Source organism: Haemorhous mexicanus, chromosome 23, assembly GCF_027477595.1.
Source record: "Haemorhous mexicanus isolate bHaeMex1 chromosome 23, bHaeMex1.pri, whole genome shotgun sequence".
In the NCBI taxonomy this organism is placed as follows: domain Eukaryota; kingdom Metazoa; phylum Chordata; class Aves; order Passeriformes; family Fringillidae; genus Haemorhous; species Haemorhous mexicanus.
The window spans coordinates 4,231,124-4,244,150 of record NC_082363.1 but is presented as its reverse complement, the minus strand read 5'-3'; the positions used below and the strand labels follow the sequence as shown (position 1 = coordinate 4,244,150).

At 43.5% G+C, this 13,027-nt stretch overlaps 1 protein-coding gene across 1 annotated transcript; it reads right to left on the bottom strand.

The window, feature by feature from the left end:
* Positions 1-2,987: 2,987 nt before the first annotated feature.
* On the bottom strand, positions 2,988-6,754 carry UTS2 (urotensin 2). Its single transcript, XM_059866476.1, has 4 exons — positions 6,652-6,754; positions 4,388-4,498; positions 3,705-3,748; positions 2,988-3,104 (listed from the first exon to the last, which is right to left on the bottom strand). The coding sequence occupies exons 1-4, from the start codon at positions 6,752-6,754 to the stop codon at positions 2,988-2,990; spliced, it is 375 nt and encodes a 124-aa protein (XP_059722459.1).
* Positions 6,755-13,027: the final 6,273 nt, after the last annotated feature.

Here is a 13,027-nt window from a genome sequence, read left to right as displayed (position 1 = left end):
TCAGCCTATCCACATTTCTGATTCTTAGTAGCAGTCATCCTCCTGCCAGCTCAAGCCCTGGCTCACAGGAGAGCCTGCAGTTACACGTTTGTGTGGATGTCAGAGGTGAGCTGCACCATGTACTGCTGTATTTTTGGCAGATGGTGAGAAATTGGACCTGTGATGCTTAATCATCCCATTCTCAGAAGTAATGGGTCTGTGTTTTCTGTAGTAGATTTGCTTCAGAGCAGCCTGGTCCCTGTCAGGGTATCCATCACATCCTGCTCTGAGCTCTGCCTGCTTGGCTCCCAGCTGCAGCTCCAGTTTGCCCTCTGCCCACGGGCTCAGAATGCTGCTGGCTGACTCCCCCAGCTACACCTTCCCATGGAAAGGCAAAACTGGCTTCCAGACCCTGTCTGCAGTCTGGTAATTCTCTGTGACAGTCCCAGCCCTGTCTGTGTCCTGCAGGAGTGAGGGGAAGCTCTGAGCTGAAAGCTGGCAGGAGCTGGATGTCACAGCAGGATGGGGGAGAAGGGGAGTTTGCCCTCCTGTCACTGTCACATTTTCTGAAAAATCCCTTCACCCAGGATTTCTCTCCTGGGAAGCTGAGAGGCCTCAGAGAAAAAAGAAAACAATATTATCTCATTTGCTTCTCCTGTGTTTTGCTGCTTTGGAATGTGGTTGGAGATTGTTTATCCAACAGGTGATTGTTCATTGGTTTCATGTGAATTCTTTTAACTTAATGGCCAATCAGGGTCAGGCTGTGTGGAGGCTCTGGAGAGTCACATGTTTTTCATTATTATCTTTTAGCCTTCTGTAAGTATCCTTTCTGTATTCTTTAGTATACTTGAGTTTAGCATTCTTTAATATAATGTAGATCATAAAATAAGAAATTAGCCTTCTAAGAACATGGGGTCAGATTCATTTCCTCCCTTTGATGGGGGTCCCAGAAAATACCACAGCCCTCCTGTGTCACACCTGGCCAGGTTCTGCTCTTGGACCTGGACCTGAGTTTATCTGGCAGCTGCCAGGAATGTCCTTTGGGAAGGAAGCACTGGGTGCTCCACACTGTCTCAAGCAGTTCACTTTGAGAGCTACCACTAGTGTCCAAAGACAGTCTGAACTCCTTCCTTTCCAGAAGCAAGGACTGTGCCTGACAAAGTTTCATGCTCTGAAATTCTGGTATATTAGAATTAGCTGAATTCCCCCTCAGCCCCTGCTGTGGTAAGCTGCCCCAACTGGAATAATAAATTGATTTGGTATTGCTTCTTTAGATGCCATAAATGTTAACAAGTATTTTGTAGATTTAAAAGTTAAGGTTTCACTATTTATAGATGAATTACCTTGTCTTGACCCTATCTTCAACACCTGACAGCTCTTCATTTCTTTCCTCTCTCAGGTAGATGGCCAGTGAACTTTTTAATACTTGTAATATCTTTTCTGTTCTCATTCACTCTGGTTTTATTTATTTAACTTTATGCTTGCAGTTTTTGAAAATATTTCCCCCCCCCCCCCCAGTCTTTTTAGGCTCTACCCTTCTCCCTGTCTATATGTCTGTTTTAGCTGGTTATTCATTTAGATAAATTTGAAGTCTTTCTCAGAAGTTTTTATTGGCTGATGAGGTAGCAGAAAAGGAGTAATTTCCAGAGAGCCACTGACTTGCTCCACTATGTAAGAGAAGGATGAATGTTCAGAAGATTTCAAATAGCAGCACAGGGCATCCTGCTGCTCTGACTTTGAGGACATTTTTCTCTGTTACAGCTGGCATCATCTGTTTTACAATTTATGTGAAGTGAGCAAGCTGTTGTAAACCTGTAGGCTTTGTTTAAACAGCACAGTCAGAGATTTATGATGTGTGCTCTTGAGATCAGTGGAGCCTGTGTATCACTTCAGGTATTTACCTCAAGCTTTCTGTGAGCCTTGATTGGAGTGAGGTTTATGCAATGCATGCATTGAGCAGGGGTTCACAGCTCAGACAGCTTGTGCATATTATCAGAAATGGCATCCCCCAGAGACAATTCCTGCCTGTTTAGCTCTATTTCTTGCAGTTACTGTCAGAATTACTACCCAGGATTGAGAGAGTCTGGAGGTACTCTGCATGTAGAGGAGTCAGGCTGGAAGCTTTTTGTAGCTTTTTGTTTTATCCTCTCCTTTATTTGCAACATTATCAGTGAGTGGTACCTTGAATGTCCAAGCAGGAGGTGGCTTGCCCTGGAATCACAGATTATCTCTGTCCATGTATCACCTTCCTGCAGGAATCTTTCACATGGTGTCTGCCATTCCTGCCTCCACTGACTGTCCAAATCTGGGTGTAAAATCTTGACATTGACAACCACGTTTACCTTCCATACTGTGCTTGATAACAATCACACACAATTCTTCAAACCCATGGTATGCACAGGCAGCCTGTCATGAGTAGCTGGGGGCTGAGCAGGGAAATAATTTGTGGGTCTTTTTTACAAGTGCCTGAGAGAAACAATCATCTCCAGCAGCAGTGGGAGCAGATGCCTGATCCTGACATGTGCTGATTGGTTTTGTGGTGCCTTGGGGATGGCAGGAGGGGACTGGGCATTGTTAAGCTGCCATCCCTTACCTGCTCAACATCTTCAGGGAATGCAGCAATGACCCTTCTTCCTGGCACCCCAATCTTCATCAAGTGACAAAGGAGAAAGTCCCCTTGCCTCTGCTCTTAGACACAGTTGAACTCTTCTGGGAGTTTTCACAGAACCCCATGGGAATTTTGCTTCCCCTGCCCAAGTTCTCTTTATGTATTGTATTTGTCTCTTCCTCCATTTACTTCCTTCCTGTTGTGCTGAGCTCTAAAAAATTACTACATTGCTCACAACATAATTGCAAAACATCAAGAATTTATTCATTTCCAAGTAGCAGAGAGTCTAAAGTTGGGTGCTGCCTTCGTGTTTCTTCTTTCTCATTTTAAATCAAGCGAATCTATATACATGTTTTCAGACATCTGTATAAATTATGCAGCCAGTCAGGGAGTTCCCTGTTTACACACAATATTTCCAGAAGCACTCAGAAAGATTCCCACGTTTCTTGTACTGTTTCCTGTCCTTGGTCAAGAGGCGGCCCAGGAGAGCATTTCGAGGATGGTTCCCGTAGAAAGTCTGAAATCAAACAGCACTGGAGAGGTTACTGGGGTGGTTCCCAGTGGGAAAGTACATCCTCCATCCTTCCTGACCTCCCAGCCCTGTGCTCCCACTGGGGGAAGGAGGGGACTGCCCAGTGAAACCTCTGCTTTGCATGTCCCACTAAAACTCAGCCCTGTTCTCTGCATTTATGTTTAATTCGGTAGGAAGTGAACAGGGATGATGTTTTCCATGTACATAATGGTTCATAGCAAAGCTGATAATAATGTGTAACCTCTGCTGGGGGTGGTGGTGGTGCAAATACTGGTGCCTGGGCTGATGAAGCTGGAAATTGGCCTTTACTTAGCTGTTTTTCTAGGGGGGAAAAAAAAAAAAGTGAAGGGTTTAGAATTAAATTATCTGGATTACTTGCTCTCTTCTTTTTTTCCTTTTCCCTTTTCCCCCCACCCCCCTCCCCTGCCTAGCTGCTAAGTGATTCCAGCTTCAAGAACACTGTGGCATACTACTTTAGTCTGTACTGTTTGTGAAGTCTCTTGATCTGAAATGATTTCTTGGCAACAATTCTGTGTAGTTTCATCTTATTTGTCTTGTTTCAGTGATAGATAGTTATTTACTTACCTCTTTGATATTTTCCCCTGGGTTGTAGTTGCTGGGAGTAAGACCTGTTAAAGAGGAGACACAATGAAATGTTTTACCATTTAGAAATCATGAATTAGGCAAATAATTCTCATGTGCCATAATGCTACAGCTGACAGAGGTCTTGGAATGGAATATCCAAGGGTAACATCTATTGCTTCCCAAACCATCCATTGCCACTGATTCTGCACTTTCTGCAAGTATTGATGTTTTGGAGCACTGCTATTTTCTTTGCCTGCCAGCTCCTCTTAGGGCAATCCTCTCCTTGCCCTGCTTTTGCTGTCTGGAAATTTTGCAGCACTCATTTGGAGACTTTGAGGTGGTGTTGAGCTGCAGGCATGGCTACTCAGCAGGTTCCCCAAAGTCCCAGTTAACTCAATGACAGCTGCTTGTTGCTTACACATGACATTGTGTTTTTGCACATGACATTGTGTTTTTGCACATGACATTGTGTTTTTGCACATGACATTGTGTTTTTGCACATGGCATTGTGTTTTTGCACATGGCATTGTGTTTTTACACATGACATTGTGTTTTTGCACATGACATTGTGTTTTTGCACATGACATTGTGTTTTAGCAAACACCTGGGAGCTGGGGTGTGGTATCTGTGGGAGCTGGAGGTGTGAACCATGGGCACCTCCCATTGCTGTGGTGAATGCCCACCTGCTTTGCTGTCCTCAGTCAGTGTCCCCAGGAGCTCTGGCAGGAGCTGGAGCAGGGAGGAGCTTCCCAGGCTGCCCAACCTCTCCAGGTTTAACCTCGAATCTTCATCAGCTGCCAAGGAAAGACAGAAACAGGCACAGGGTGAGTCTTTTGCTTTGCATCCCTGTTTCAGTCTGTCTCAGGGGATTTCTAATCAGGTCTGTTGAAGATTTTCATGAAAGCACCAACCACCCATCCTTATTTAATTCTTCTTATAGGAGATAGTTTTGTAATCCTTTCCTTCCAGAACTTTGAGAAAAGAGATGATGTTAATCTCAGCTTCTCATTTCTCTGGCAGTTTTGTTACAAAAGTTTTGACCAACAGCAGCCCCTCCTGTCACTTGAGGTACTCAACCTCATCCTTCCAGTACACAGCCCAGACTTGGATGTAATTTTAAAGATTTTACTTTAGGTCATTTCTTTATCAACTAGTTCCTATGCTGCAGCTTTCCTATGAACAAAGACAAAATTTCCTGTTTGAAACCTATTAACCTGCTCAGTCTTGTAATTACTAAATGCAGTAGAAGTTGTGGAAGGGCAGGAACAAAGGTAGTAAAACTTACAACTCATTTTGGCAGCTGTGCTTCTTGGTGCATTTCAGTCATCTCTCATTTCATGTGTGTACCAGTACAGATGTTACCATTTTTTCCAACACAACAGCTTGCTGGTAGCTGATAGAATTAATTTGTCTATGCATAAGGAATTCAGAATTCTGTGGCTAGCCTGTGCCCCAAGGCAGGTTGCCAACAGAGGCCCTTAGCAGTGCAATATTCCAGGTAACTTGGGTTTTTGTAATCTGAGCAGTAAATTTCATCTTTGCTAATACATAGCAGTCATCCAAAATTGTGGGCAACTAGAAAGTGTCATTATCAAACACTATTTGTGCAGATGAATATTATTTTGTAATTGTATTTGTAGGTGACCCTTTGGAGTTTCAGTTGCTCTGACCTGCAGGGATGGGTGTGACTGTGTAGCTCCTCACATGAATATGTAAGACAATAAACTGAAATAATCTCCCAACATTTCAAAACCTTGCACAAAGATCAGGAATTTGAAGACCTTGCATGCTCCTGTTATTGGTTTATTCACTGCATGAAAGGACATCTGCAAAGGACAGCGGGGATTTCATTATAAGACTCAAAATAAGAAAACAAAAAATTCCCAGTGCTATGTGGAGACAATCTGCATCTCTGGCCATGGATTGTTCTTTAAATCAGAGCAGTGCTAGCAGGTAAATTTCCTTTGAGATTTAAAAAAGGAAAAACCCAGCCCCAAACCAACCCTCTTTAAGAGAGTTCCTCTTCTGTCTTCTCTCTCCCAGAGCCTCTTTACATTAGCAAGGAAGATCTAATCACAGTGACTTGAAGCTAATGCAATCATGGTTAGAGCCAGCTATGATGTGACAGATATTGCTCATATTGAGTCAGGGGTACCTGTAAATGCAAATTACTTTGTGAAAGGCTTGAGGAGATGCTGGCTTAGAGTCCAAGATTTTCAAAGCAGACTGGGGACTGCTGATACCTATAAACCAGCAGAACAGCTGTTGCAAAGCAGGTAAGAACAGCCACTTTTTAACAGTCAGCTTTGTGCAATAACTTCTGGGGTGGTTTGCCTGCTCTTTCAGAACTTATTTCAGAAAGTCTTCCAGTACCAGTCAGGTCTGATGAGAGTAACCTTCCAGATTCTGCTGTGCATTTTTTCTGAGCCATTTCAAACTTCGAGCATCACTTTCTCAAGCAAAGATTTATTCTTTCCCTGGGCTGGATGGAATCTGAATTAGTGCAAACAAATTCTAAGAGAGATTTGCCTGTTCTTGATGTTAGCACTAGGTTTCTCCCTTTCAAAACAAAAAATAGCTTATTTCAAAGGGTAGAAACAGGAGAGGCTGTACAGCCAAGTTCCTTTAAGTTACCCAATGCCTATGAGTGCCCAGACACTGAATGCCAGCTCACATTCAGTGCTGCAAGGCTCAGATACCTTTTTCTCCTCAATGCATACTTTTGTTTCCTGGATCTCAAAGCAGCAGGGGTAACTGTTTAGGACACCCAACCTCCCCGCTGTACAAGACCAGCACCCACTGCTGTGTCCCTTGTGCTGCTGCTGTCCTCCTGCTTCTCCTACAGCTGAGCAGCCCAGATCCAGGCCCCTTGGAAAGCACACTGCTGCTTTTCTGCCTTTACTGCTCCAACCCTGCATGATAACCATTGAAATCAAAAGACTCTTACCTGAGTGTTGATAAGACATCTCACTGGCATTGATGATGGGGAGAGACAAGAGAGGACAGGAGAAGCTGATGATGATGAGACAGCAAAGTATCAGTTTATGCATCCTTGCTGTGTTGGATGTTCCGTTGTGTCTAACCTGGAACTCAGAACTCCTGGTTAACTGTAGCCTCAGCTCCCAGTTTCTCCCATTATATAGCCACTCATGACCTCATAAACACCATCATGTTCTCTCCCCCCTTCAAAAAAAAATCCAATGAATTTATTGCCTATTGATTCTAAATGGAAACCACTTTGCATTGATGTAATTTTTCAAGGTAACAGTTCATAGACAATAAATTTACTGTCTTATAGCTTGGTGTACAAAATGGATATTATATCAAACCAAGCACAGTAAAGTTTATAAATCTGGCATTTAAAAAAAAGTAACTTTCAGTTATAAATCATGAGTTAACAAAGGGTCAGACGTTGGTTGAAATGACCAGGGCAATAGACAGCTGATTTATGAGCCTCAGCAGTCTTGACGCAAAGCATCTGATATGAAATGCACTTTTTTTTTTCCTTTCTCTTTTGTGAGATGGATGAATGTGTTGTGTTGTACTTGTTGTGCCAGAAAAAAAGTAAAAAAGAGAGGGAGTTAAAAAAGCTTGTTAACTTACGAAGATAATACTAGGAGAATTCAAGTTTTTTATTTGTTTTGCTCCCCCTTGCAGAATTTCACATCTATTTATTTGGGAAGACCTCATCCAATGGTGCCCTAGAGAACTGTCTTGGCAGAGAAAGTGCAGCTTCCATCTGGAGACTTCTTGGTACATATAAACTACTTTGGTTGATGTTAAACACAGGTCCCTCTGTAGACTGGAAGACCATTTTCCATTTCACTTATCTTCTCTTTCAGTTGGAACTAACTACTTAATTCTGAGTATGTTAGCAAGGTTTTTCCCCTGTTTGCCTAATGCTGCCACGGGAGTTGCCTTGTGTCATCTCATCACTTTAGTCCTTGTTTCCCTCCACCTGGCCTATTTTGTCTCTACTTACAATTTGATTTATCATATCAGAGAGCAAGGACTGACTGGACTGGTCCCTCCCCTCCATTCTCCATGCAGTGTCATATCCAACTGTATAGAGTCTTGAAAATAACCAAAAAAGGGAAGTTTATGGTAATATTCTTTCCTTTTAATGGTGAGAAGATAATGCTTGTTTGTAACAAATTGGGGTTTGTTACTTTTCTGCCTCTCTACTCAAATGTTTTTGTCTTCAAATGCTCTTCAAAATACTATGAAATCCTACTAATGTTACTAAAGTTCTTTCCTTATGCTGAACTTTGTGATAAGTTTAAGTTGCAAAAGGTGTGAACTTCCCTCCTTCTTATTTTTTTAATTAGCATTTCCAGTCAAAGATTTATTTTTATATTGTGCATCCTGTGGCTCCTAAGACTAATTTCAAATTGGCTACATCAGTCATATAGAACAGAAGTATTTCTGCTGCAGGTCTAAATACCTGCATGGAGAGCAGGCCCCCCATGGGTGGGCTGAACTCAGTGGGCTCTGAAAGAGGCTGAGGTTGGAAATCTGGCAATCTCATACTCCAATTGCCTGCTCCAAGCAGGTCAGCCAGAACAGCTGGTCCAGGAGTGTGTCTGGTCAGGTTTGAATAGATCCAAGGATGGAATGGGACAGAATTTCAAAATTAAGCTTGATAATGCCCTTGGCATCCCCATGTGAGTTCAAATGCTCTGATCTGAGTGTGCAGGCGGGGTGTTGGAGAGGTGGGAAAGGACCTGCAGAGGTCCTGCCAGCCTAAACTTCTCTAAACTTCCCTGTGTGCACAGAGAGGGCTGGTGTTTGATTTGCCTTGACTATTGAACATATGCTTCAGGTATCTGAACCACAAATCCTGTTTCTCTGCACTTCTCTTTGCTGGACTGAATGTTTATGACAAAAGAATTTCTCTACAGCATTAACCTAATGTGGTTTATTCCCCTTTCCCTGTGCTTCCCTGTGAGAGAGATAAGTAGCAAGAGAAGGAATTCTCTCTCCTCATCTGAGTCATGCAGCTCTTGTTCCAAAACTGCAGACAGTAATTAGGTCTGATTTGATGCATGATCTCACTGCTGGTGCTGGATGCTCTGTACAAATGCTTCTCCTTCAGTGAACTATCAATGACAATGGTATTATCAATATTCACCCTAGGCATCCTCCAAGGAAAGCTAATGAAGCACTCTGACCAGCAGCTGCTGTCCTTTGTCTTTCCTCAAGGAAGACTCAGCCTCCCAGAGCCCTCCTGGAGTGCGTCATGCTCCAGTTGGGCAACTTGCCCACAGCTTATTGCCTCAGCTTAGGGCTGGAGTTGTCACTGAGCCACTCTCCTTTGTCACTGAGCCACTCTCCTTTGTCACTGAGCCACTCTTTGCTCTCCCAAAATGTCAAAGTTGTCTCCCTGGGGCGACAGTGCCAATGTCATCGTGCCAGGCAAGGAAACAGCTCATCCCAAACCAAGGTACAGAGCCCTGGGTCCATGGGAGAGGGAACTCAATGGGAATGGCACTTTGAGAGCTTGGAAATTGATTTCAAACTCTTCTGCAGTATTTTGTGGGGAAAGTTTTCAAAGTTGTTCTTTATGCTTATTTAGTCTTGGGAGTGCCTCAGGGCAGAAGTAGGTAGATAAATTACAGTAGTAACATTAGTACAGTAGATAAATTACTGAACAAAGTAAGTAAGTATCACAGTAGATAAATTACTGAACAAATTCTGAACAAATTCTAAGCAGTAAGTATATGTTAACCTATCCTAAAAGATTATCCTTCATTATCAGAAGAAACAACAATTCCTAGTTTAATATGATGGCTCATGAAGAACAAGTTGCTAGTAAGGCCAAGACAACTTTGAAAAAATACTAAGACTCAATGAAACCAATCACAAACATCTCCAAAAATTATCTACTGCTGTGTGAAATAGTAAGGATGAAATGTAATCTATAATGCAACAGTTCTTTCCCCTGTTGCTAAGTGCTTTATGGCAAGGAAGTGTGAGTTGTTATTGGTCAAAGATTGTGACAGTTGGCAAAACCAGGAATTTGAGGTGTGATTTACCAGTAGCATTTGTATGAGGGACTTCTGCAGAGGATGTAATTTCTAGTGTAAAACTTTGGCTTGAATTTAGTTTACAAGAAGAGAGGTCTGCAGTAGAATGATTTTGTGTTGGCACTGCAATTGCAGGTGAGCTTGTTATTGTATGAGTACCCATCTCTTCCTTGAATTTTCCTACCAATTTTAATTTAACATGTTTCTTCAGTGGTTTATATGTGTTGGCTGGGAAAACATTTGCACTGTTATTCATTTTTCTGGTGGGGTCTACTGTACAGGGGTTTGGAGTATTTTCCTTTGCTGTCACTGCAGATACCTGTTCTCATTAACACCTAAAAAGTTTATTTTCACTGAAAGTTTAACATTTTAGCTGATTATTCAGCTACAGAAGATGATTATTAATTTTGCATACTGAAATAGCTACCTAGTGAGATCATATATGCAATAAGGTGGTTTTTTTCTGCTTCCAAATTACATTGCCCTATTTATACTGTGCCTTTTAATGTGTGCTGAAAATAGCCTGTTTGGAGAATAAGGAAACCAAAGGAAAAAACTAACCACAACCTGCTGTTAACTTTCTTTTTGAAGATGCTTCCTCTGTTCACTGTGTGTGAGCTGTAATTCATAGGAGTATTTAATCTTCAGAATTTCTTTTAATGTTTTGTAATACCTCTGAGAGGTTCTGACCTAGGCTCCCTTGTTCTGAGGTGGGTTGAAGGTGTGTTGGTGAGTATGTGCTTGCCTGGACACACACCCCTGTGTGATGATGGCTCCTTAGGCCTCTCTGAAGATATTTTATTTTGCTGCAGAATTGGCAAGGTGTAAAAATTCTTGAGCACAGGATCACAGCTGCCAAAACACTGCTCCTCTGTAGTGTAATTTCCACCAGTTTGAGGGGAAAAAACCCTCTTGCTCTTTGGCCCACTGTAGTCTGGGTATATTCTCCAAGTGAAGCTTGACAGACTGGTCCCTGCTTGCCCTGTCCTCTCAGCACTGCAGAATTACCAACCTGAACCTTCCTGCTGCTTGGTGTGAAGGAAAGTAAATCTGGCATGACTGAGACTTGGAATCCAGCACGTCAATATCTTCTGGGAATTGAGTTCTGGATAACACAGGTGCAAACAGAGGAGCAGAAACCAGATCTTGAAATAAGGTTTCTTTCACCCCCCTCCCAAAAAATGTAATGGAACTAGCTACGCAATTACAGTTTATTTTTAAAACTGCAATTATGACAGCAGAGTGTGTAAGGAAAGAGAGGAACACATCTGCAGCAAGGCTGGAACTTTCTCTGTACCTTTCACCTGCTATCCCAAGGTATCCCAAATAATCTGTTCAACTCTAATAAGAAATTATCATCTGGATAAAAGCACAATGAAAACCTTATTTAATTTTTCTGGTCCTTACACTGGTCATCAGAGAAAGCAGCACAAAGCAGCCTTGCTGAAAGGCACAGGCTGTTTGTTAGCTCTGTCCATCCTCATTCCATCAGTCCCAGCTCTAGGGCAAGCAGGAAGCTTGGGCTCATTTCATGGGAGGTGCACACATTTCTGTCACACTGCTGCACTTGGAACCTTGCAATTGGTAGAATTTTCCCATTTGGGTTTCTATGTCACAGAGAACTCTGTGGTGAGACATTCTCAAGGTAAAACCTTTACAAATATTTCAGTAGCACAGAGTAAAATCAGCTCTGAGCTAGCCAGCACTCCAATCCTTTTCCCTTCAGTTGGGTGGGGAGTGTGGGGGCAGAGAGGAGCTGGGAAGAGCTGGAGAGAGCAGGGGCAGGGCCGGGTGGGCTCGGGGTCCCCCCGGGCTCTGTGCCCGGCTCAGGGGGGCGCTGGACCCGGGAGATGGCACTGCAGGACCTGTGTGGGTTTGGGCTGGGCTTGGGCTGGGCTTGGGCTGGCCTTGGGCTGGGCTTGGGCTGGCCTTGGGTTTGGGTTTGGGTTCAGGCTGGGCTTGGGCTTGGGCTTGGGTTTGGGCTTGGGCTGGGCTTGGGTTTGGGCTTGGGTTTGGGCTTGGGTTTGGGCTTGGGTTTGGGCTTGGGTTTGGGCTGGGCTTGGGTTTGGGTTTGGATTTGGGTTTGGGTTTGGGTTCAGGCTGGGCTTGGGCTGGGCTTGGGTTGGGCTTGGATTTGGGTTTGGGTTTAGGTTCGGGCTGGGTTTGAGCTGGGCTTGGGTTTGGGGAGGGTCCAGGGCTGGTGTTTGCCTGGGGATGTGTTTGGGTTTGGGGAATTGGTGTGTTTGTGTGTGGGTTTTGTTTTGGGGAGGTTGGTTTGTGTCTGTGTTTGTTTTTAGGGGTCAGTGTGTGTTTGTGTTTGTTTTGGGGGGGTTGTTTGTGTGTGTTTGGTTGGTTTGATTCTATTGGTGTGTTTGGGTTTGGGGAGATCGAGGTGTGTGTGGCTGGCTGGGTTTGGGAGGGTTCTGTGTGTGTGTGGTGAGGTTGGGGTGTTCATGTTTGGGTTTGGGGGTGCTGGTGTTTGTGTGTGTGTTTGTGTTTGGGGGTCAGTGTGTTTGTGTGTGTGTGTGTGTTTGGGGGTCAGTGTGTTTGTGTGTGTGTTTGTGTTTGGGGGTGCTGGTGTTTGTGTTTGGGGGTCAGTGTGTTCATGTCTTTGGCTGGATTTTGAGGGTGTCAGGGGTGTGTGTGTTTATGTTGGGGTGTCATTGTGTGTGTGTTTGGGTTTGGGGGTGTGTTTGTGTTTGGGGGTCAGTGTGTTTGTGTTTGGCTGGATTTTGGGGGCAGTCAGGGGTGTGTGTGTGTATTTATGTTGGGGTGTCAGAGTGTGTGTGTTTGGGTTGGGTTTGTGAGGGGTCAGGGTGTGTTTGGTTGATTTGGAGATGTCTGTTTGTGCCTTTGGCTGGATTTTGGAGGCAGCATTTTTCTTTTTAAAACAATAGCACAGCCTTCCTGAGGTTTAATTTAGGTTGTAATAAAATTTATCAAGCTAATCCTGCTGCAGAGATAGGTGTGATTGCTGCATACTATGACATTTTTCACTCTTGTTCTGTTCTTAAACTTACACCATTCATTATTTTTTTTAAGTAGAGGATTGAGGGGTTTTCCAAACGAGTTCTTTTCTGGAGGCTGCCTACACAGACATCTATTCAGCTGAGGATTTAAAGGAATGAATTCCAGCTTAACACTGTTGTCTCCTAGGGCTACAAATGCAATTTTTTCAAAAACTGGTACTACTAATGTCAAAAAGGGAAGCAGCAATGCACTGTTAATTCTTTTCTTGGTAGTTTGGATGATGGAGTGGGCAGGCCAGGCTGTTGTCTTGTACTTTCTCTGGCCCGA

Excerpts from the sequence above, each read along its gene's own strand:
- UTS2 (XM_059866476.1), bottom strand. The coding sequence starts at position 6,754 with ATGCATAAACTGATACTTTGCTGTCTCATCATCATCAGCTTCTCCTGT. Across the intron at positions 4,499-6,651 it reads GATGTCTTATCAACACTCAG|CTGATGAAGATTCGAGGTTA; the intron begins GTAAGAGTCTTT and ends TTTCCTTGGCAG. Across the intron at positions 3,105-3,704 it reads CAGGGGAAAATATCAAAGAG|ACTTTCTACGGGAACCATCC; the intron begins GTAAGTAAATAA and ends GTTTGATTTCAG.